The sequence below is a fragment of the Balearica regulorum genome, chromosome 4, assembly GCF_011004875.1.
Source record: "Balearica regulorum gibbericeps isolate bBalReg1 chromosome 4, bBalReg1.pri, whole genome shotgun sequence".
Classification (NCBI taxonomy): Eukaryota; Metazoa; Chordata; class Aves; order Gruiformes; family Gruidae; genus Balearica; species Balearica regulorum.
The window spans coordinates 36,588,234-36,614,619 of record NC_046187.1 but is presented as its reverse complement, the minus strand read 5'-3'; the positions used below and the strand labels follow the sequence as shown (position 1 = coordinate 36,614,619).

The following is a 26,386-nucleotide window of genomic DNA, read 5'->3' as shown; positions in this document are numbered from 1 at the left end:
TCTTCAAATATTTGCCCAATTCAGTTAACGACCTAATCGGATCGAGCAGCTTACCATTTCACCACGTGATGGATAACTTCTGGTGTCTAGACATGCATGTATTTGCGCATATACATAAATACATTTCTAAATCTTACTGTCAGTCGTATCACTTCATATAGTTGCATATATCAATGCTTAACTTTGCTATAAATGTGAACAGTGGTTATTGCGTATGGCAGTCATTTAAGACCAAGCATTTTGATTTAATCTCCTTGAGATCTAAATAACCGTGATACTCGGGAAGCTTTTATATTAGCTGTAATGAATCAGTTGACGGTTCAGCACAATCATATCTCACTCTGGCTGGCTAGCATATCCTATTACTTACAGCACAGTTAGAGTGTTGCAGGAGATGAAAGTGACATTTCTTACATGATGGATATGGTTGCCTTCAAGGTCTCTGGGATATAAAAACAAAACATAAATCACTGAAAATAAATCAAGGTGGCATTTACTCTAAGGTAATTAAAGAAAAATACTACCAGAACTTCATGACTGCACAAAAGAGAGTGGGAACCAGACATCTGATTTTCCACACACCTAGTTGATGACTTCAGGTCATCAACCCCGCAGTGACCCAGCAGGCACTCTGTAAGAGCCAGCACCCCATTAGAAAAAGTGGCGTGGAAGCGCCATAAGATGATGACAAAACAATAATTTCTAGTGAAATAAGGTAGACTTACAGCCAGTTTAGTCTTGGCATATATCGGCACAGAGGTTTATCAGGCAAATGAGCAAGAGAATTATTAATCATCTCTCTGAAAAAAAGAAAAAATGTATAGCTGGCTATACTTGCCAAAAATTATATTACAGAAGAAAATAATCTCTCTTAAGTTTGTACTTTGGAAAAAAAGACAGTCAAGGCTTGATTCTTTTTTCATAGTCTTGGAGGTAGTATTATTTTCTTAGACTTCTACATATTTTCCCTACGGCATTCTGCGGAGCAGTATTTTATCCTTAACTTGTTGATTACCAGGTAAAGGAAAGATGTTCACCTCGCTGTTTTTCAGTAAAGCAGGGCAAGTCAATATGAGTATTTTGACTATTCTATCGTTGCACCTAACCTCTGTTGGTGAGGGAGGAAGGGGGAAACGGAGGGAGGTTTCCCTCTGGCTGCAGGGGAAGGGAGTCCCTCGTGTTTGGGTCTGGAGGGGCAGCGGCAGGTTGCGGACAGGGTTTCAGGGAGGGAGGCTGGGCGGCTGCCGGGGGGCCCCCCACCTCCTGCACCGTGGCTTGGTAGGACAGCTGGCACCCATTGCTGCAGCTGCCGTGTCCTTGCCCTCTCAGTGACATTGTCTTTTTATCATTTTCCCCACCCATCTCCTCACACTTTTCCAAACACCGCATGCCCGTGGCTGCCAAATCTTCCTACTCCAGCACATCTTGCCTGGGGGTAAGAAAAAGGCAGCAGGTGTACTGCTAGCACTTCGCAGTCGTTACAAAAAGGTTTTCATATATATATATCTATCTATATATCTGCTCTTTCTATTCTGTTCTTTTAAATAACACTTTTGGCTCTTATTCCATACTTACAGGAGAATAAGTGATTTGAGTCCGTAAAATGTTAATGGCGAGATCCGATTTATCCGATTATTTTCAATTATCCTATAAATTACAGCAAATCAATATCAGATTGATAACTGACTGCAGTCTTAAATTGAACAGATGATAAAAAAATAACAGACTTTGAAGTGGATTGCTTCAAATGCCTATTCAAACTACTTAAAAAAATAATGTACTACTCCATAGCAGGTCAGGGTATACATTGAATTAATTTCCTTTCAGAAGAATTTGATAAAAAAAAAAATAAAATTAACTTAGAGAAAATAATTGCTTTCAATTTAGAAAAAAAGTCTTTTCTTTCCACTTTTTAAAATTCTTTGATCAAGAATTTGAATGAATTCTCTGTGAAAACAAAGCAGCACCACATAATGGCATTCCACGGCAATCCATCAGTTCAAAACACACAGAAAAATCTTAGGCATATTATTACTTGCTTATTTTTAATAACTTTACTGAGTCAAAACAGTATTTCATTTCATCTGTCTGAAAAGCAGTACTAAACCTATATTTCAGATTATGACAGTAATTTTGTCTGGGACATTTTCAAGCACTATTTACAGGGAAAGACCTGCCCAAAAAATTATCTTTCTACTATTTTATAGTATCTGAGTTATTTCTCATATTAATTTGTAGCAATCAATTACTAATAAACATTATTTAGTATTGTAAAAGTCATCAGTCATTGGAATCATTAAGGCCCAAGAACTAATTTATACTCTCACCAAAGTCAATTGGATTTTTACCTCACGCAGTGTAACAGGAGTTACTTGGTTATTATCTAGTATGAAGTACTGCCATGCACAAAAAAGAAAGCAATCCAAATATTTCTTTGTCTTGCTTTCATCATTCCTTCAGAAAACAAACATACAAATCAGAAAAATACGTACAGCCATTCCAGTTTGTGGAGATCTTCAAAGACACCAGGCTTCAAACTGGTTATCTTGTTGTTGCTCAGGTATCTGAAACAAGACCAAAAAGATAAATGAATGGAATAATTAACTAGTATCAGATGTGTGGAAAATTTATTTTAATTTTTTTTCCTTTACAGTTTATCAGAATACTCCTAAAATTTTTCATAATTATAATTTTTTATTAGGGTAATTTTCATGCCCTTCTCTGAAAGCAAGGTGGGACACTGTAGCGAGGACTTTCAGAGCAACTGTGTAGAACATTTTGCCGTATCTATAAGAAAACACAGCAAACTAAATATTTTCACTGTGTCATATGTCAGGCTCTTTGCAGTTTCCTTTTATAGAGTGATTTGTTGCATTACTGTTCCCAGGATCCCATTCAGTTTCAGCTAAGGACGTTAGTCAAATGTAGATGCCAGAATCATGGAAAAAGAAAGGCAGAAATGAAAGGGTGGGGGTGCGTGTGTACTATAAAGGGTCTGGGAAGGTAATTAACAGCAGCTGTAATAACAGATAATCAACCACTCACGGAACCAAAAACTAAAAGGTACAACATCCTTTTAAAAACACTGCAGAAACAAAAAACTGAACAATGCATTTTATGTGTCATCTCTTTCACTGAGCGTTATCCTTAAAAGTTGGAAGCACCTTTCAAAACCTGCTGCAGAATAAAGAAGATAGTGTTCTTTTCACTACTGATACTGGTTACTTTGATTTGCTTCTGAAAGCCAAAATACAATGTTAAAGAGTTTTCATTCATCGCAAGCTCTTGCTTTTGTTTTATTCCTTTTTAATTCCTTCTGACTTTGTGCAGGTAACTACCATACTGTCTCCTCTTCCATTCTGCAGATTTGGGGAACTGGGGTGAAGTATGGAGCCCACTTGTACTTTCAAAGTATTGTCCTGTCAGATAAACTTGGACAGATAGATACTTCACCGATAACTCTTAATCTATCTTTGCTTTCTCAATCCAATCGTTGAGTTAAAGATTTGGACCATTTTGCAACTTCCTGACATTGAATCAAATAAGAGCGAGACATCCGTAGCAACTCTCAGAGCTCTTCCTGTTGCTCTTTACTTCAGTATTCAAAAAGCAATACTTACAGTTTCGTCAAGTTGTATAAACCTTTGAAAGCACGTTCAGATACAGCTCTGATTTTATTATTCTGAAGATACCTAAGAGATAAACCCAACAACAATTAATTCTCTAAGCATGCAAAGTCAAAGCAAGCATAAATAACCAATTAAAATCTATCAGCGAAACTGAATGCCTGTGTGATACTTGAAAAGCAGCTGTCAAACTTGTTCCATCTTAAATTTGACAATACCCATTTCACAGCTATAGTTGCAAAGACTGCAAAATAAAGAAATACCCCTTGCCCCAGCAGCATTACAAAATTCATTCAAAGAGCCACTTGCTTTGCCTGAGGTGAACAACAAAGTGGTTCCTGTTTTCGGTTCTAACCTTGCAGTTCTCACCTGTGTGACCTGATCTTTATGTTTAGCCAGAACCCTGCCTCAAGCAAACTTTTGCATGGCAAATGTCAAATTAACACAAGTTTTTGAATGTTCTTGTTATGGTATCAGAGAATTTTAAAATTGTGGATTTTTAAGATGGTATAATAAAAATATAAAGTGAATATTGCTAATTTTCTGTAAACTAAAGAATAATATTTCTTTTCTTTCTATTTGACTTTGCCTACTTTGATTAAATAAGTTAAAAAAATATCAATTGCAAATGTTAAATGCTTCTAAAATATTTTTTAAGCATTATAGTGCTATTCTCTAAGAAATATTTAAATACAAATCATTTAAATTAAAGTACAGTCAATAAAGTGTCCAGATGCATTCCTGTTAAAAAGCAATACGAAATCTGACATTGGCTTTTACAAAATGGGTTTGTGTCAAACACTGCTCAAAAGCTTTCTGAAAATATACACTTATCATTCAGAAATGTGTGAAATTAAGTAAATGTAATTCAGTAATACTAATTAATATTAATATACATTAACGATTATTTATTTTCATGAAGATGTGGCTTTCCAGGCTTTAATAGTGGTACTTAACTCTGTGAACACCAGATGGTGCTGCAGTACAGCACAGTTTCCATAAAAGTTACGGTCCACTAAGTCTTCTAGGAACACAAGGGCCTTGGATTGGTGACGTAAGAGCCCTGCTCTAGACTTCTGCATTTGAGTCTTAATTTTACTAATTCTATATAAAGCAAAATTGTCAAAGGCTATGATTTTTGAACAACACATATGTCAGGCACCATAAAACGTAGCGCAGTATTGCACTGCTGTAACAATTTGTCTAGTTGAAGCGTTATCAAACTGGTGCCAGACATAATTAGGAGTAAAACCAAGAGCCGTGTAAACTCCCCATGACAGTGGGGAGTTTAACTTTTCCAGATTTCATTTTGTGGAATGAACTTCTTGAATTTCTTTTGGTATATTACTGTTCATTATAAATGTAACTTCCTTCAGACACAGTGAAAGTTTAGCATTTATCTGGTATAAAATAGTCAATATAAAAAAAAAAAATTAAATATGCAGAAATTATGGTTTTGAAAAAGAGAGATGCCAGATAAAGCTATTTGAGCCAAACAGGTTACACAATTAGATAATGTACTGAAGGGTAAGAAAAAACAAAATTTTTGAGTGTATACTAAGAGTCGTCACTTAGACGTTAAGATCTGTGTGTATATGTGAGAGGGAGAGGATGAATATTTAAGGCACCAAATAGATATTTTAAGTTGAAGTACTGCCTTACAGATTTTTAAGGTCTTGGTATTTCTTGAAAATGTCAGCAGAAAGTTTCCTTAGCAGATTCCTCTGAAGAGACCTGTAGGAATGAAAGCACACAGTAAAACCACTCTCCCGGCTTCTTACAGTGCTGCCACTTCTGTTATTCAATAAGAGCAGCTTTCACACTGCTAAATAACAAAAGCAACATGAAACCATCTGAATATGCTACCTCTGTTTGTCTGAATATTTGTATCTATTTCAGCAGTAAGCCAAATACTTTATCATCAAAAAATATTCTTCCATGTCCCCAGAGCAACTGACAAAATAATAGTTAAATCTAAAAGTTAAAAAGATACGAGCATAAACTAAACCACAGATTCATTTCAAACCTCAAATGCATACAGCTTTTATTTCCCAGTGCAAGTGTCCCTATGCCCCATCTCCATTGGGCACCGACTCAAGTTTCCTGTCAAGAACAAAAATCGTTCAGGGCATGGTTGGATTAGAAGAGACTCTAGCCCAAAAGCCAGCTGAACCCACTCACTGCTTTTTCTAAAGCTAGAACTGGGCCATTATTTTTTAAGTCTTTGTTGACCCGAAGCCAACAGCCAGTGTCAATATATATTTGACATTCCACTCAATCTTCGTTATGAAGTATCGCAGTATTCGAACAGGAACCCAACAAGGAGAAGCCCAGCCGCACGTGAGCACAAACTGGTACCAAACAGAAAGATCCGTACCCCTGCTCTACAGGGAGGATCCTCAGGTAAGGACACACGATGCTGCTCTCTGCTCATCCCAGAGAAAATGGTTTCTCAAAGGGTGATGTGCAACCTAAGAACAATATCAACCATTCCTTGATCTCTTCAGAAAGTTTGGCTTACACTTACCTATCTGTATGATGACCCAGCCCAGATTAAATCCTTTTAAATAATGACATATTCCAAGACATCAGATGAGAACTAAAAAGATTTGCTCAAGCAGGTTGTTCCACTGAGTTCAAGGTTATTGACCTTATTGGCAGGAATATAGACTGGGAATAAAGGCAGGTGCATAGAATAATGAAAAGGTCTTAAGCATTGTGTCTTAAAAGGAAACATTTATTCTGAAGATTTCTTTAGATTTCCTGAAACTGTTGCTAGCTCAAGTCACTGTTATAAACATGAAACGATTATTTCACACAGAGTTTTTAAGTTCCTATTCTCTCCTTTTCTGCAGGGAAAATCCACACTTAAAACATTAAAGGACTTGTAAACAGAGAGACACTGTGCTCTCACAAACACCAGCTGAGCCAACTGGCCATTACTATAAGGCTGTAGGTGTGAAGAGGTCGTAGGATCGGTAGTCAGGCCAGAACAGAGCAAGAGACGACTGCTCTGCTCTACTTACATTATGGTTATGTTTGAAGAGACTGACGGGACAGCACGCAATTTGGCAGCATCGCAGAAGACCTCCAGCCCCTGGCAGGTACACTCTGCTGGCACAGCACCAGCCACTGCGGGAGAACAAGCACATGGTCGTGGCAAAAGGTGGGATGGGTGGTGCGATGGGATGGGGAGAAAAGAAACGTGGTGTAAGAGAACGGCGAGCACAAAGGCAGACATACCAGGCTGGGTTGAACAGAAATTGAAGCACGCGTTTTTATGTAATTGATTTAGACCTGGGAAGACACTAACCATAAATACAAAGGGACACAAAAAATTATGTTACCTCCTGACCTCTGTGAAAGAGCTTGTAAAAGCTCTCAAGGTCTAGGCTTGATATACAGGAATCTGGCATGGTAATGATTTTTCAAATTTTTTGTGGCTCTTCTTTAGATTATTCAGTTCTCTTATATTTACTAGAATGAGCACAATTCTGTCCAGCTGAAAATGGGTCAGGAAGTCTTTGCTCCCTGTCCGCCTGTCTGTGCTTTAAGGTACTGCTCACAGTGGACAGCAGAGTCAGAAAATCAGTATGAGGGGATGAATGCCTGCAGAAGCAGAGGAGGTTTGCAGAACCATTTGATGTACGAAGAAGTGAATTTGGAGGAATGCTGTCTTCATTTCACTCTGAAACTTGTGTTTCATGGTCTTCCCAGCTGTATTAATATATCCAGATAAACATTTATATTGCCCTCCTAATTGGCACATGTTTGACGCTTCTCTTACAGAAAATGAATCACTCTTATTGGAAATGAAATGAGCTTCAATCCATTTGTTTGAGACATTAATTTTGGCTTACTATAAATGAAACTGCACTACATTTCTCTTTCCAAGGAGCATATGTACTGTATATTTCTTTCTAAGAATCATCAGTAATAATCAGGCAAATAATATCTGTAATTACTTACAGCACTCAGGTGTCTTCGTCTGAAACGCATACAGAGATTTCAGTTTATTGTATTTGTCCTTTGTATAATGCTTATCAAATTGCAGAGACCATCCATTGTTGTCTTCTAATAAAAAAAACCACAAATAGAAGACACATTAGAATAGAAATTTCATTGCATCACTTTTGCCTCAATTTTTATCTCAATAGCATGATTTTTTCAGAACATTTCATAGACCATTAAATGACCTTATCTTTATACAGCTGCTTAATCACAGGTATGCATGGAGATTATGAGCTGCATAGTAGCAACAGCTTATTATACCTTCAACAACGACATTTTCCATGAGAGTTGCACCAAAAAAGTATAATCTTTCACTTTTTGTTTACGTAGGAGTCTAAAAATGAGAGGCAACCATATATTTTCCTACCTTCTTAAATGTGCAGGTTTATCACTTGTCCAAGAAAGCTCAACTGATTACTACCACCCTGACTTCTTCTTCCAGAGTACTATCTCACACTATCACAGCATGTAATTTCTTTCCTGGAAATCTAGACAAAGGCCCAATGAACACTGCTTTTCAAGAGAATGGGTGACATGGTGTAACACATTCAAGTCAGTGTGTTTAAGTTAAACTTAATATGCGTCTTCTTAAACAAAGCATTAATCCATATTACCAGTTTGGTCACTGTGCATAGATGTACTGGAAGAGAGTAGTTTATGGCCATAAAGGTGAAAATTGAAAGGCGGATCTTTCAGTTCCTTCCCAGGAATAGAGATTTCCAGATACAGAGGTGCTGGAAATAACTGCAGACCTGTTTCACAGAGTCATAAACTGGTTTGGGTTGGAAGGGATCTTAAAGATCATTTAGTTCCAACCCCCCTGCCATGGGCAGGGACACCCTCCACTAGACCACATTGCCCAAAGCCCCATCCAACCTGGCCTTAAACACTTCCAGGGAGGGGGCAGCCACAACTTCACTGTGCAACCTGTTCCAGTGCCTCACCACCCTCACAATAAAGAATTTCTTTCTGACATCTAATCTAAATCTGACCCTCCTTCAGCTTAAGGTCATTCCCCCTTGTCCTGTCACTACAGTCCCTGATAAACAGTCCCTCACCAGCTTTCCTGTAGGCCCCTTCAGGTACTGGAAGGCCGCAATTAGATCTCCCTGGAGCCTTCTCTTCTCCAGGCTGAACAACCCCAACTCTCTCAGCCTGTCCTCATAGGAGAGGTGCTCCAGCCCTCTGATCAGCTTCGTGGCCCTCCTCTGGACTCCCTCCAACAGCTCCATGTCTCTGCTGTACTGGGGCCCCCAGAGCTGGACGCAGTACTCCAGGTGGGGTCTCACAAAAGAGGAGTAGAGGGGCAGGATCCCCTCCCTCGACCTGCTGGTCAGGCCTCTTTTGATGCAGCCCAGGACACGGTTGGCTTTCTGGGCTGCAAGCGCACACTGCCGGCTGATGTTGAGCTTCTCATCCATCAATACCCTCAAGTTCTTCTCTTCAGGGCAGCTCTCAATCTATTTTTTTGGGAGTCTATTGTATATCTGACATCTGTAAATTAACTGATCAGGTAAACACTTCCAAAACAGAGCACAAATACACACCACACCCAAAAAAAAAAAAAAAAAAAAAAAGAAAAAGAAAAAAAAGAGAGAGAAAATTAATTTGCCTTTAAAAACTGTGATCCAATTTTAGTTTTATTAATTTGAGTCTGACCTCTCTTCAGCTTTGACAACACCCACATCCTTTTAGTTTAAAGCATATTATGTAATGAATATGCACCAGTAGCAGAAATGCTCCTTAGGATGGCACTCACTAGCTGGTGAGTCAAAGCATCAGTGATAATTGAAAGCATTACTTTGTAATGATACCTACTGTCAAATAACATTATATCTCTGAGGATGGCTCTGCTTTACTAGTCATTACAGTCTTAGATTCACTTTTATGATATGTTAGCAATTATCTTCCCGCCCCCCTTTTCACACAGTAATAGTTCCGTTATACTTAAATACTATTCCTCATAGACATTTCTCTATAAATCTTCATATCCGAGTATACGTTACTCCTATATCTATTGGCTTCAAAATAGGCAGGGAGAAGTAAAATGTAATAATTTCTTTGCAACTTTTCCCATTCTGAAATGGCATCTCCTTTTTCATGTCACATTACAACTCTGTCGTTTTCTCAGCTAGGCAGGGAAATTACCTTGAGAGCATCTCCTGAAGTACCTATTTGCCCACGGACTGCTAGCAGACAGAGCTGTTCCGAGGGCTGCCAGCCCCCCTGCTGCCTCAGCTGAAAAGATGTACTATACATGCTGATTAATAGACATTATGAAAGCTTAAGTAACTTCAGGCAAACTGTCTTTTATCTAGTTATTCGTTTGGTATGCATAAATCGAAAAGGTAAACAATTCAAAGCAACCCAAACTCTTTGTCTTCAGGAATTGTTCCATTAAGAGAAAAGACAGACTTGAAAATCTTGAAATTTTCACTTGAAAATTAATGTGAATTAATTTATGCCCTGCAAGAATGCCAGCTTCCCACCGAGGGAAGGCATTTAAGCATATTTTACTAACTTCCTCGAGAGCACCTGGTACGCTCTGATGCACAAGCTTTTGCCAGGTTAGATCATTAAGCTGATATTCAGAAGCAGCCTAATGCATTTTGGACAAAATGAAAGGTGTTGGCAAACCTGCAGAAATATTGCTCCTGCCTGTTTTAAATGCTCAGCAGTTCAGTTTTAGAACCACCTCACAAAACTGCAGCATGGAATCCATAATTGATGAAGCGATAAGAACAGAACCTTCACCAAGCGGTGAGCCCCTCATAAACCCCCTGCCCTGTAGCTGGGGCTGTAATGAGGTTTCCCCTATCACTATTTCTGAATATTTAACTAGAACACATCCATTAGCTTTCATTTGCAAGACTGGATCCGGGAACCGGGACCTGAAGAAACTAATGGGAATACAGTATATGCAGAGGAGATGAGATTTAAAAAGAAAGGAATCTTTAATTGAGGATTTTTGAATAGAAATTTGTAAAGATGTATTAAAAATGAGATTATTCTTAGAGTATAATCATACCAAATAAATATTTTGCAGTCAGTAATACAGTCACAAAATATTTTTTGGACTTAATAATTACATTCACAGAAAGTTTTGAACAACTAACCGCTTATCTGCAGATTCTGAATATATAGTTAAAAGTCATAAATTCTAATCCTCCTGTAAGCCAATAAACACATAAACTATTGTTTTTCTGCATTTCCCTGCTTCTGACACTGAAGAGTGGATAGATGAGATTTTATTCCACCTTTTAGAATTTTGAAAGTGCTTTGCCATGTGACAAAGCACATGCAAGAGGTGACCATCGCTGCGGTTCACATCTGCAGAGAAAAAACACGAGCAGTGCCTCCTACACGAGGAAGTGGTTCCCCATGAAGGGGAAATTCACCACCATTTTCAAGGAAGTTGAGAGGCAGCTGTGTGTTTTTGGGTGGCCATAAAAGAGAAAGGGGAAGAAAAAAAAAAAAAGCTCAGAGAAGGGAGAAGATGGATTATTTTGTACTGGAAACATTCCAGTTGTCTGGAGTTTCTGGTCAGTTCATTTGGAATAACGGGCTTTTCTCATGGCATTGGTTTTCATGCCTTTGACTAGACATACAAAGCCGTATCTGAATATAACAAAACAAGTTATTCAAAGTTTTTCAAGCTTCAGAAATGTTTGCTTTGGGCTCAAGTTTTGTGCCCAAGCCTGGGACAGTCTTTATTTTATACAAACTGTTTTGTCAAATCCCAGAAGAATGTATTGTGCAAATAACTATATTTAGTACAACCGTTCGGTGAAGCACTCAACGCCAGAACTGTAAATCACTTTGTGATTGTTTAGAGTTTATATGGTAGGTTTGTGACCTGTTTACCTCTGTCGAGACGAGGTTCTCCAAACACTTTAAGAAATGACTGGTAATAGTACTGGTCTTGAAATCCTAAATCTATCATTTGGGGGAGTACAGCTCAGATGAGAAATTACTTTTTCCCAAGCCAGTTCTAAAATAGATTATGTTGGCTGCACTTCTGTAAAAATGAGATCTGAGAAAACAAGGCATCAGCAAATCTTCCCCTACGTGGGATAAGCGAAATAAGTAATCGTAAACGGGACTTATCTGACTACTGATTAACACACTGTTCCTTGCTAAAAGTTGTCAATTACCATTTCTGATGGGAAAGAGAATGGGTATGTTAATCCTGACAAACTACAGATTTGAATAATCTGTTCAGTGACAGATCCAAGAAAATACCAGCTTTACTTAATTGAAGATACATCTCTTATTTAGGTTGAAGCTTAGGAAAAGGACATTATCTATACGACTTTCCCTTTCTCTTGGCCATGTCTTCATGGGTTATTATGCAGAGAAACACTATCAGTTAAATGCACAAGCACTCTAAAGAGACACAGCATCACCCCTTGATTTCACCTTTGCTGTTGGTGGCCATAACCCGTGGACATATTTCTTTCTGCCAATTGTTCAAACATACTTTCTCTTGCTGTAAGAAATTACTGCAGGCTTTTCACAAAGATATCTTTTAGTACAACAAGGAAAACCTGTATCCTCCAGAGAAGAAGCAATTCATTTGAAAACGTTTGCAGATGAAGGAACATCATTGCCCTTTTCCACAGAGTTGGGGCATGCCTAATAACTTACAGTAGAACCAAAACCACGCTGAGATTTTTACAAAGCGGAGTGTTGCAGTGCCTGGAACATTCAACTCTGGGGGTGAATTTCACAGCCCCAATTTAGATAACCAAGTGGAAAAAAATGAAGAACCTATAAACTGGACACCTGCCAGTCACGGCCAAGGCAGCTTACCCCGCACCAAGCTGCGTGTCACTGCACACTGACTGCTTCCTCTACCTGCTGATTACTTCAAATGTAGCTTGGCTACTTGTACGGGACAATGCAATCACGGAAAACCAGATAGGAATCAAATCAATTCAAATAAGGTTTATGCTTCTCTGGATGAGCTAGATTACATGCTTACACAAGTTTATTCTTGATTTAAAAACAACCTAATTAATAGAGTGCAACTTTTAAGAAAATAGGCAGGCTCAAATTTCCGAAAGATAAATATCTTCTCAATATTGTAGCTTTATTCCTGTGAAACACTTGCATAGGGGAGTTTTTCAGTTTATGTAACAATACTTTTAATCTATAGAGATTAATTCCATTTTCTATTCTGTTTTTCTTGAAGTATTTACAATTTTTTAAATAAATGTGACAGAATAAATTAAAATAAGCTAATAGCGTGAATACATCCGTAAAACCTTGAGTTGGTTGAAAGTTCCCTTAGCAGTAAGCTGACAGTGGAGACCAAAAGAGACAAAAGTCTCGCAAAATGTAGAAGTTCCTCTTAGTTATCAACAATATTTAAAGATCTCAATAACAAAATCAATTAAAAGCCTCCAGAACTTCAGCAATGCTATTCCATTTGCTGATATTTGCACATCAGTGTCATATACCGTGGATTAACGGCAACGGCAGCAAGAATAAAATTTGGCCATATATGAAAAATTTCCACACGAAGCTTGAAAATCTGATCTTTTGACAAGTATTTGCTACATTTTGAGCATGCTGCTGACTTCCAAGCATTTTCTTTTTGCTTCATAAGCAGCATTTACTATCTAGGACTCAAAAATGAATGGTGTCTCATACATTTAAATCTCACATTTTAAGTACGATGAGGAAAAAAATGTCATGCCAGGAAAAGATGAGACCAACTGTAACATTATTCATTATTAGTATTAATATGAAATATAAAGTCATCAAGCTCTTCTGCAATGTGCCGAGGCAAAAATGGGAAACTCAGACCCTCTGAAATTTCTCATCCATTATGAGCAATGTTGTAATATTAAAACATATATCTTTTGTATAGATGTTTTGAAACATCCTATAGAAATTTAGGTTTCTGCTATGGAAATCTAGAAGATGATTTAATGAATCTACAGAACTGCAATAATTCTATCTAAGTTTATAGACCTTTAAAGAAACACATACAAAACCAGCATGACATCTATATAGATTGTTATTACTTTCATCCTGTTGAATTTTATAGGCTCTTTTAAAAAAAGAGGTAGTAACTTCTTACTTATTAAATAAGGCAAGCCCTATGACCGTATGGCACGCAGTAACAGAGGAGGCTTGTGCTTTGAGAGGTAAATAGGCGCGAGACTTCAAACAGCCGCTCCCTGCCCCGGTTCTTTCAGAAATCTGTCTGTGATTTCCAGCCTACGAGCTAGACAGAGCTTAACGAACATCTATAAGTGAACTCTACGTCTGGGGACTTGAATGCTGCCTTTTGTTCAGAGACCTCTCAGGCCTGGAAGCAACACAATGGTAAATACATTTAGCCAGTGAAGAACTCCTCCGGAGAGTCAGAAACATCTTAAATTAAATCTGCGTGCCTGTTCTTGCTTCACTGGACTGGAAAAATGTGGCTATGACACTGTGATTAAAAAACAAATGCAGAGACACTACAACCATTCCCTAACTGCCAAAAAATCAGTTCTGCAGAACTATCAGCAAAATTGTCCAGAAGCCAAATATCTAAACACTGAGGAAACTTGTGCTCTCAAAATAGCTCAGGCTACTTTGTTCCATTAACTACTACATAATTAAAGACCTTGCTTGTGAAAAAAGATAAAATGAAACACTCTAGTGTGGTGTTCTTTCCATTCCCCTTTTATTATTGCTAGTAAGTAGAGTGGTAGTCAAATATGTAATAGTAGTTGGTGGTTTTTTAATGCTCCATTCACAGTGCAACAGTCCAGTCTACAGATGTACAAGCGATTAGGCCCAATGCATGCAATTTTGGTTTTGAAATAAATAAGAATTCTGAAGTATTTGCATTTGTAACAATTCTTGTGCTAAAGTACCTTTTATCCTAAATGAGACTTATACTTGTGTTATTTGCACATAACCATTTCCTCTAGAGATTTACTAGTAATAAATGAAGAACATATTTCAATAACTAGTTCGGAGATAAGAACTATTGAATAGCACAAAACAACAGTAACCCTAATTCTAATTTTAAACAAAGCATGAACCATATCTACTCAATTCCCAATTAGATTTAAGAAAAGAAGAATTAGGGCATTTATTTATGAGAGTTATATATCACTGGCTGCATGGGCAGGTATCGTATATCTCCTGTTTCTGTGATGCTGTGGGAGATCACAACCAAGATTTCTTCATCTCATTTAGAACAAATACATAAATAAATAAAAATCACTGCTAGCACAGTGTTTCCAAACAGTCGTATCCAGTACTATTGAAGAAGGCTAACACATGAGTAACAAAAATTGGGGTTTTTGAAACATCCCAGCTTTTCATTAGTTTCCTAATTTAGGTAAGTTTTGATTCTTTGCTCACTGAAGACAGGGGGAGCCTTTCCATCGATTTCAGTGAGGTCAGTCCAGGTCAGGTCTCACCAGGCTCAGCCTCGCTTCATAAGACACGTTGTGGTTAAAAGTCCAGATGGTGTCTCTGAAGATTTTATATCGATCTTACTGTTTGCATTTTAAATTAGAACAGAACATCATCAATCCAATAACTACATAGATTTTGACTGCGTGTTTGGGTACTATCAAACCCTGATGGAAGTTAGCAAAAAATTTTCAATCTGAAAGCATGACTATCACAAAAATAGGTGCACCTGTACTTTACATCCAAGGGATTTTCAAAACCTGTAACTACAGGATGCTGACACATTGTGCTAAATATATCAGAGACAAAGCAGTAGGGCTTAATCTTAGACTTTAAGACATATCATAAAATATGCCTTCAAATTGGCCAGGTAAGATGTCAAGTCCAGAGATTCCCCTCAAAGGAGAAAAGCTCAGAACTTTTGAGATTTGATAATGTTTCTGTATTTCTGCATTTACAGTTTTGTACCAAACTAAATTCAAGAGCTGATGGGTGGTTTTGGAACAAGAAACCTGAGGTAAGTTACACTGCAATTTACTGGGAGGCTTCTCTCCAAGAACTGGCATCACATTAGCATCACAGCTCATTTACAGTTACGGTGAGCAAATCATGCTGACTATCCAGCAGAATGGCTGGAACATTACGGTTCATTGCAACAAAGGAAAAACAAATATTCAGTCTCTGGATGATTTTAATATTTAACTGCATTAAGAATTTTTGCAGCACTTTGTAATTAGCATATGACTACAAACTGATAACTGACCCAGTGATGTATCTAGAAGAGATAATGACACAAAAGCTGTTAGACTGATAACATCACACTTTTATTTGTGCATTTAAGAGTAGGAATATTTTATTCAGAGAAAGCTGACCCTTTCCTAGGACAAAAGTTTGCTCATTCAGCCCTGTAAGTAGATAGCATATCAGAAAACTTAAAAAAGAAAATATAAAGTGCTTATAATTTTTAAAATGTAAATACTTAATTAGGGAGCAGATTAAGGATTTTTTTTCTAAAGCTACTTAGATAATTAATATTTTGAAAAAAAAAGGAGAGAAAATCCATAGATGATTACCGGCAACATTACTTTTCTTCTGTCCAAATTTGTAGAGTACATTTATGTTATGATTTAACTTTTCATACATTTTTGCAGTTCGTCACATGTCAGAATTTGTTCATCTAAGCGAACATGCACTTCAGGATAATGAAACACATATGGACTTAGTGAAAAGCTAAATCACAAATACTATAGTTCTGTTATTTTTGTTTTCTGTTATTCAACCTCTATTTTATTCTGCTGTTAGCTTTAATTTTGTTTTGCTTATCATCAAGTGTCAGTGTCAAAGTAGAGACTTTAAAATGCTTCTTTCAATGAATACGTACTTGGGAATATGTACTTGGCACTTTCACTATGCCGTTGGGCTTTAAAGGGCTTTGCCTAGAGATTGTTTAGAGTACATTAACAGTAACGTTGCAGGAGTAATGTCTTCAATGTAAGAAATACTCTTTACTTGTTTTAGGAACAATTCCCATGTCCACACTACCATAGCATTAGGTGAGCAGAATTTGCTATTATGCCTAACATTTATCCTTCCTGCTCACGTTTAAAAAAAGCAATGAAGTAAACAAATGTTCTAACCTCCCATGTACAAACATCAAGTAGCTACAGAATCAAATCTTAACAGCTGTAAATAAACAGAAAAAGCTCTTCCCTTGGAAATTAGGCTGAAACCATTACATTTCAAATCAAACAGTCTCAGTAGGACAAAACACTATCAAACTCACTCTGCTTTGCCAGCTTGAGCTTTAATCGAGCTTGGGCACAAAAGGATGCTGGAATTGCTTTACTTTTTCCCACACAGTTTGGGTTTTGCTAACAGATAGGGAAATAACTCCAAGTGAAACAGGTGATATAGGCTAAATTGTTTTGAACATTGCACTTGGTCTTTTTAAGAGCTCGGTGCTTCAGAAAGGATGAGCACGGGGCAGAACAACAGAGAACAATTTACTGCCATACTCAAGCCTAAAAAAGGAAGTCCTCAAAACCATAAGCTTTTATGACACATTATGAAACTTTAAATAAAAAAAATTATTTAAAAATATCGCATTTATGACAAATTTGCAGAGATGCCCACTTCTACTTGATGGACTGTGTTTTCAAGTTCAAAAGGTAAGACTCTATTTTCTATGCATGTTTAAGGTTATGTAGTCATAGTTCAAAATAAGCCTCCTATCACTTTGGACATGATAAATTGCCAGCCGCCTCCTCCTCCTCTTATTGCCTTTTACTACATTGCCTCAAGCTCTTCTGCATCACAATATAACACAGAGTATTTTATCATTTTTGGAAACCCAACTGGGTGACAAAGGCATGCAAATTTTCAAAGACAGACGAGTGTTTTCTCTCTACTTTAACATCTCGGCTACAATCCATCCCTTTCTAGAAGTGGACAAAACGCTGAAGTTGAACTGACCAGCAGGATGTCCACACACTGAGGTTAAGGACTAGCATGGCAGTCTGAGACCTAGAGTCTCTTCCCAACTCAGCCTGTGATGCTAATTTCAGGTCATTTCACTTCTCTGAGCCTTAGTTTTATGTTTGTGATTTGGACATGGAGAACACAGTGGAAGTGAAAGAGGAAGCAGATTTGAAGAAGGCACCATGAAGCCAACCTTTACGTGCATGGGTTGGATGTGAATGGTGATTACAGCACATCTGAAAACATCTCATGGTGAGGATTCAGTTTAGTTTCAAACATTTGTGATCATGTTTTGCTATTACTGGGCATGCAGTGCATGAAACAGGACTCATATTGCAAATTGTTTCAAAGATTACAACAATAAATATCCCTATAGGAATGAAGTGGGGAATGAGAGAACTTTGTCCACTAAAAGAGGGAAGGGACAGAATTGCTACAAAATAGTTGGAGTGACTCGTTTCAGTATTTTCAGAGGCTCCTACCACGTTGGTCTCTTTTGCACTGATGCCTTTTACTTTTTGTTTCAAGGTCATTGAAAGACTTTTACAAAGTAATTCTCTTGGAAGACCTACCTGTGCTTTTTATGCTAGTTGCTTCTCCACTTGTTTCGTTCACTGATGTTTCTCAAAAGTGTAATTTCAGTAATTGCAGTTGCTGTTAATATTCAGCATGCTTCAGGGGTTGTATTGAACAGCTAAACTTTGGATTTTCTTACATTTAGAGTAACTGGTGGTTTGTCTTTTTCTTTTTTTTTTTTGTGTCGTACCCCCCCCCCCCCCCGCCCCCAGCAGAAGTATTACAATTTTCAAAAGAAGTCGGGTTTTTCCCTTTTCTTCTTCATCATCCTTTCCACCACAGAAAGAACTACTGTCCAGGACAGATTTGTGCTTTGTGTTTCGTTATAATACTGGTATGTACATAAGATATAGTCTTCACTATAGCATTTTTCCGTAGGCTTAAGATAGTGCTAGTGCTTTATCCTGAAGAAATTGTTAGCAAAGCTAGGTAAAGCAACTGCTATGTTTGATATACATGCATTTTTATTTTTTTTTTCTTTTTTCAACATATTTCTGAATTCCTTTGAGGGTCTACACTGATTTTTTTTTTCCTCCCCACAGCTGTTGGGTTGAATGTTGTAGACTGGCCACCTCAAAGCTTTTACTCAAATTTATGCAAGATAAAAGTGTGCAAGAATTTAAAAGTTGAGCTACTTTAATTAGACTACATTGTGGATAAGATTAAAATTTCCAATGGTATTGCATGAAACAATTACTACACTGAAATAATTTCATTCTGAATTGCTTTTCTGTAACCAGGAGCAATGACTTTAACTGAAAACTAGTTGTAAATTTAAAAAAAAATTGTGGAAGGAAACAGATACAACTGCTGGCATAAGGCAAGCATACTGAACCGGTCCTGGGAAACTGCAGCAGCATAAAAAAGGAGCCGGATAGTTTCTTTGTCTTGGGAGCTAATCATGAGGCTTCCTTTCTTAGTTTTTAAGCAAGATGAATGGTCACAGAACAGACCTGTCCCACAAAGATCTCCACACTTACTACAATGTAGGGGTGTTGCAGAAAAACTCATCAGGACGTTCCATATTCTCAGGCAAGTAAGCAACTCTTCCTTTATTCAAACAACAAAGTTTGACTGCAACACCAGTTTTTGAGAAAACATTACTGCTGAGTATGACCTTAACATGTTACACATGGCATGCATTTCTAAATGAGAATATGGGATCAAGATATGAAAAAAAACACACTAATTGCATAGGTTTTCCAGTAAGTCAATACAATGACTTCTCATCTTTTGTAATTTAGGCTCTCAGAAATTGAGGTTAACTCATTCTTGAATTACTAGACCCAGAAGAGGATTCAATATCGCAGCTGAATTGTCTTGCAGCTTATATTGTCTCGTATGTCACATTATGAAACTGTATATCCCAACTGCCGTTTGATCAAACTGTACGCTTTCAGCAAGCCGTGCATGATAGACTTTCTGGTACTCTGCAGAAATGAAACATGGATAAACCAACAGTTTACCATACTTGGACTTCTTAAACATAGGAGGGCATCACCAGCGGCAATGTCTGCCACTGTAGGGCAAGATAGTTGCAGAAGAAGAATAGAACAAGAGCCAATATTTTTTTCAGGATTTTGATTACTGGCGACAGAAAATGTGTTTATGGCATCAGTGAATGACATGAAACTAGAAGAAGATGCAGGTCCATTAGGTGGGATTAGAATTAAAAGTGACTTTCATATGGAGTAAAATGCTGAAATTTGATAGGCATAAGAATAACATACCACACATAGATTCAAAAATCAGCTCCACAGATATACAATGAGAACAACTATTTTCAAAATCTCATTGACACCACTGAGAACACTTGTGAAAAATACCTTTACCTTGAAATGTCGTTCAGAAAATTTATTTTGGTATTACATAGCTTGGAAGTTTCACTTTTTGTTTTTCTCCCCCCGCTCTAAAGGCTACATGCTTGGCTGGGACAGGCAGACGGTTCATTGCTTGGCTCCGGGGAGCAGCGTGCGAGGCAGGGCACCACGCATCTGGCTGCCCTCCATGTCTACAGGCAAACTGCTGAGGAACAGGAAGTCTAGTTTCCCCATCTGCCATGGATCAGCAGCTCTGGAGGGTAGCTCTGAAACTATCCAGGCTGTTAGTAAGCTGACAATACCAGTAAATAAAATGTGCTAGGGATGATTTTCTCCGCCCGTGGTCATAGCTCACAGCCAAACGGCTAAGCTCTCTTCTCACCAAATACCGGGAGGCCTTTCCCAGACTACCCCAGGTCTGTGCCACCCTCCGAGCAGCGTCCAGGCGCTGCGTGAGAGATGCTGCTCAGCACGGACTAAAGCTGTGCCGGGGCCACGCTCACAAATAAGCAGCGTGGACAGGTGTGTCCCAGTGCAAAGCCCGTGCCCTGCCCCTACTCAGTTTGCAGCAGGGGTAAAGTCTATGAACCAAGCGAAGTTCACGGCTGCTGTCTGGCGGGGCCAGGAGTGACCAGGATCACAACAGCAGGCAGCGGTGGCCTGGCTATGTGTATTCCCTCAGATTTTGACATTTCCAAGCCCCGAAGCCTGGTAGCAGCACAGCTTGTACAGCTCAGACAGTCACAGTTTTGGTTTTCCTCCCGAGTTAGGGCATAAAAGATTTCTGAAAAACCTTGAAAATTCTTCTAAATTATGTTTCCCATCCAGCTTTAAAAGTCACATTAAGCATATTATAAACTCTGTTAGTGCATACCTCTACCTTTCCTCAGCAGATATCTTTGCTAGATCACGTACATACATTTGCACACATCAAAATGACACAGGCAAACAAGTTCAAAGCATGGATAAAATTGGATAAACCGATACCATACACAAACAAAAACGTGGTACTTCCTAGCAAGTGGCTTGTTGGGTGGCCTTGTGAGCTAAAGCAAATACTTGCTGTATCCTCTGCAAAACATTTAACTTTCCTGTTCCTAACACTCTACTTAATGTGAGCGGTGCACGGGTTCCAGTGACTGCGCGTGCTAGACACAAAGAAAAGTCTCAACCACGTACCACAGTTGTCTTCGTCGGCCCGATTCCCGCAGTCATCCTCACCGTTACAGTGAAGTTGTTGGGGCAAACACTTTGTGATATTGCCACACGGAAAGTAGCCCAGGGGGCACCTGACCCCAACTCCAGAAACATGATCTTCCAAAGAGTCACGGATGACTAAATAGAAACAGAAAGAATATACTTTAAGATGTACTCTTAATTTTAAAGATTGAGGCTATGCTTTTATAAATACTCATTTGCATTTGAATGTGAATATCAAGTGATAAATACATATTAGTTCATTGGACATGCAATTACAATAGTATATTAAGTACTTGTTAACTTGGCAAGAAACATTTATATCATCAGCTAATTAAAATTTGCTTTGATATAAAGTAACCAGGTAATTCCTCTCCACGCATGCTAGGAATAAGATGAAAATGCTAATCATACAAGATAAATGACGTAAGGCCACTATTTAAAAGGATTGTTTCGCTTTGCACTAGAAATTATTTTATTATAACAATATAACAGATAAGGTGTGCAGATATGGATTATATTAATTTCTGCTGAAATTTTAGACCCAGATAGATAAGTCCTCTTTATACAAAGTCAGAATTAAGTATTTTAAAGCGTATTCTAATTTTAAAGCAATTTCTAGATGTAAACCGACCAAGGATCAAAGAACAAGGAAAGTGAGATCAAATCTGTGATGTGGTTTTGCTGCAGAACAACTAAGAAGACATAAAGACGCCAGTTATGAATCCTTTGGAAAAGTAGTCAACCTGGTCCAAAAAAATTGGTGATTTTGTTCAGAATCTATCAGTCTGAAGGTGAGATACATAGATGTGGTTCTGTTAAGCCCATTGCTTATAGGAAGTACTTTCACAGAATACAGGGACTTCATTCAAGCAGTGCTGAGGGAAAAGGCAGAGGGATGCTGACAAGGGACAGTGGGGGCAGCTGGAGGACTCTGCCTGTCCTCTGGTCCTCAGCATTCTGTTCTACAGCACCTTCAGTTACCCACACTTGCAGAAGCATGATGTCTTACCAGTCCCTTCAGTGCACCCGAGGGACAAATCCTGCCACCACCACTTTTTCCGGGGTCAGTACTACTGCTTTTGTAACAGATTGCAGGGTGCCAGCTCAGACTTCTTGTAATATAAGACTAACTTCTTCCCGGGAGCATGTGACAGAGAGGGGGTTATATTACTCTAGAATGCACTTTGCTCAGTCTCCAATATATTGGAAATGGAGAAAAGCAGAACATTACTTCGTGCTCTTCATGCTCCCAAGGCTTCAGTAAGCCTACCTAGCAAAGTACCAGTCTGCAAAGGCCTGCTAAATTAATTTTTGAAGTACTTTCAAAAAGGAGTATCACTTCCTAATTATAGATAGCATTTGACTTAGTGGATGCTGTCACCAAAAAAAAAAGATAAAGATATAAATTCCAATACAAATTATATTTTAGGTTTCATTGCTGTCTTAGAGCACTTGAAATGCTCTATGCCAACTTCATTAACTGTGATGTGATGCTCCTTCAGACAGTATATTGTCACTTCTGAAACACGCAACTACTTTTCCAGCTTACTTTCATAAGATAAAGTACAAATCTTTCATGCAACTTTCTCAGATTAACAAGGAATATGTTATTACACATCTGATTTTTTTCCTAATTTTCCTCCTGGGCTAAGGGAATCATCTGAAATTGAATCAAGTACTTCAGATTCATAAGAAATCTCTTCTAGAAGAACTTTTACATGTTAAACCCTTGACAATGTTTACAACACTTGAAGTTTTAAATGTAGGTACAGTACCTGGAGGAAATTCTGAGATAAATATTCTGTTATTCCCATATGCACAGAATTATTTTTGCTGTCAGAAGCATGCTGCTTAGGAAGTAATATAGTCAGCTCAGAATCACTGTATGATTTTGTAAAGTCAATTTGCTTTCATCCACCACTGTATAACCTATGCAATTGCTCAGAAAGACTTTTGCTGTAGGTCCTTATCGCGCCTATGTATGGGTACCAAAAATAAGGATATATTCCAATCCCAGGGTGAATTCACTCTTGCATGTTGTTCGTAAACCTCTCTGCTGTTCTGTGCCTGTATACAGAACATTATGTTTAATCTGTTGCACCCAAAAAGAAGTAGAAAAAAAACAATCTTACACAGGCTCATGGTATAGTGTTAAGCAAACAGAATATGTATAGTACATAGTGTCTAAAGTATCTTGCTACAAAAAGAAATCACAGACAACTAAGGGTCCCTTAAGTGCATTTATCTAACAATCTGAACAACTAGCCAGGCACCTGGTTGAAGACAACAATATGGAAAAATCAAACATAAATGGCAAAAACCCCCAAACAACCCCTTATATTTTGTCAAGCCTTTTTCACTACACACTGGACACAAATTCAGACTGAGCTAAACTTTGTGCTTAATGGGGGTGATCTCCATGCAGTTTAAGTTCCAGATGATGGCCTTTATCTTCTCACAGTATCATTCAATGGATTCTCATAGCATTTTCCAGAAATCATTATTAATTAGTCAAACAGTATTAATCCCTGAAATAACTAACGATTTTACTTTTTGTCATGGTTTAGAAATCATTCCTTGTGAAAGAGTACATAATTCCTCACTGTGTTTAATGATTTGAATTCTCTGTAAGTTTATAGCCTTGCTGATATCTATTCTGAATCTCTGCATTACTCATTTTGTGCTATGTCGGATTACCCTGGCATGTAAATATCTGCCTGGGAAAGAAGATAACAAGGCATCAACACTTAACAACTTCATTTTAGTCAAATCATTGAAAGCACTGGTCTTTGTCCATTGACTTGTTAACATCACTTTGTTTATGTAAAAAAAGACACAAGTTTGGACCCTGCAGATCTCTGGAGATTTATGAATGGAAAACCCCCCAACTCTCCATGGAAATATTTGGCAAAACTGACACAGGTAGACAGGAGTAAAATCCATTGTAAAATGCTAGATAACATTCAAAAGATACTTGCCTGGATTAAGGAAATTATCCATTATCCTCATAAAAGACACCATTTTAAAGATAGCACTGCAACAGCAGCAACAAAAGAACTATGCTTCTTATTTTGCAACTACAAATTGTACTGACAAAGTAATGATCTATCATACTCTTTTTGTCATGCGGTATTAAAGGTGTCAACTTTTCTACCTGTTATTGATTTTCCACAATCAAAAAAAATTGAACTACTCTTCTAGTGTCTGTTTCACTATCTTTTTTTTTTTTTTTAGCAATTAAACCCTCCTGATAGATATTGATTAATGATTATTTCATGTCATGTCATGTCACTGGCTGTTTCACACTGGTGTTAAATCAAGAAAAATATTATTTTGTATTCCTTTTATTAATCCATAGGTTATGTCTCTGATCCATATCCGTATCAAGCTTCAAAGGTACATCTATTGTTTTATAGGTTCTCATTGACAGCACATCTAGGATAGAACATCTCAGCTTTGCTTCTTATGGCTAAACGAGCACTGTAAAAGCAAAAGACCTCCTGTAACACAAAGGTACGACCATCAGCAAACCATATAAGCAATGAACATATTAAGCCAACCTTAATATGGCTTGATTAATATAAATTATTTGTGGCTTGTAATGAATAAGTTTGGACCAATATTTTCATCTTCCACAGTTAACAGAAAAATACTGATGTCCTTCAAAGTTATGGCCAACAGTGGGGTAGACTGATAGATAAAGGAAGACTAAAAGTTGTTAAACTACATATAAAGAATTCAGTTACAAAGGTACAAACAACAAAAAAGGTAGAACTTGGGACAGATTTGTTTAGGCCTCGGTTGTGAAGGGGAAAAGTACAAAGCTGTGCCAGACTTGATTATGTCTGAAGGTTTACTTTTACAGATACTCCAAATAAAAAAAAAAAAAAAATAAAAAAATCTCTTTGTGTATGTTATACAGAAAACAACCTCCCGCCCTTTCAGTGACCTAGAGGTAATTTCATACATTTCAGCCATACTGTACCAGTAAATTTGTTTTTTCCTCATAATGGTCAGAATAAATATTAAAATATTTGCAATGTTTCTACAACAAACAGAAAATAAATAGGTGAACTGGTATCAGTACATACAACAAAAACACAAACAAGCATCTTTCTGACAAGATGTTTGCCATCTCATTACAGAATCATGTTCTACCCAGTAGAGCATGTTCATAATTCTGCAAATTAAATATTTCTGACTGTTAAGTACTTCGGGTCCCCCTTCATCCCCTGATTCTTCTCAAACAAGAATTCACGTCGTACACCTCTTAGCCTTGTCCAGACCTGCTGCTTCAAGGCACTTATTGCCAAGGCAGACATCTATGACCTTTCTTCTGGCTTGAAGAAAGTGGATAATGCTTTTCCTGCTAGTCTTTAAAAGGTAAGGCTAATTTACCACTATTTTCCTTTTTTAAAGGAATAAGCAAGAGTTGGATTGTCATCTAATATGAGATAGTAAGGTTCTTTCCTCTGTTGTATGGACGCAGAATCACTGGGGAAAGAACACAGCAGTCCCTCTTTAAATTCTCACAAAAAGAGATCAAAAGAGGGGATGCATTTGGGAAAGCCAAGAACAACATATTCCCAGGAGAACACAGCTCTCCTCCCAGATAAATTGATTCATCAATTTAATCAAGTTCACTATTTTTGTGCATTGTTTGAAAAACAGCAGAAAATTTTGAAAACAGATGCTGGGTCACAAATGCTGTTTGAGAAATCAAAGAAGGGACATGTACACTAGAAGAACATGTATTGAACACAGTTACTTGTAGGTTCCATAAGACAAGTGAATATGACTCCATAAGAGAAACAATACTGGGCTGATTAGACAGAATCATAAGCAATTAAACTAATCAAAGCAGCATGGCTCACTGCTTGGTACTTGCTAGTGACATCAGTCTCAATTGGATTGCATATAGGTTGGAATAAGGGCATATCATGATAGCTGAAAAATATTTTTGTATTTTCAAAAATTTGAATCACATGAAGACCCATCATTACGAGTACAAAATGACTCTCAAATTCCAAATAAGCTAATATGTTTTTCTTCCCTTTGAAAAAGTTATCAGTTTGAAAGTACTGAGGCCAACTGAAAGTACTGAAATCCAACTATTTTCAAAAAGGAGTCTTTAGATGATGAGGTCCAAGGAATGATCATGGCACTGGAAGAAACCAACCCCCTGTACTTACTATGATGGAAAGCTATTTTACCTAGAAAAGCACATTTTTTTCAGAGACTAATGCAAAT

General features: G+C 37.7%; 1 protein-coding gene across 1 annotated transcript in view; it reads right to left on the bottom strand.

Annotated features, from left to right (window-relative positions):
* Nucleotides 1–26,386, bottom strand: part of RXFP1 (relaxin family peptide receptor 1) — a 49,705-nt gene that overhangs the window by 9,693 nt on the left and 13,626 nt on the right. The window contains exons 3-11 of the mRNA XM_075751784.1: nt 21,116–21,271; nt 7,596–7,700; nt 6,653–6,758; nt 5,289–5,360; nt 3,621–3,692; nt 2,493–2,564; nt 1,576–1,647; nt 726–800; nt 371–442 (exon numbers count right to left, since the gene is read on the bottom strand). Coding sequence (XP_075607899.1) covers nt 371–442; nt 726–800; nt 1,576–1,647; nt 2,493–2,564; nt 3,621–3,692; nt 5,289–5,360; nt 6,653–6,758; nt 7,596–7,700; nt 21,116–21,271 — 802 coding nt within the window. The remainder of the gene's footprint in view (nt 1–370; nt 443–725; nt 801–1,575; nt 1,648–2,492; nt 2,565–3,620; nt 3,693–5,288; nt 5,361–6,652; nt 6,759–7,595; nt 7,701–21,115; nt 21,272–26,386) is intronic.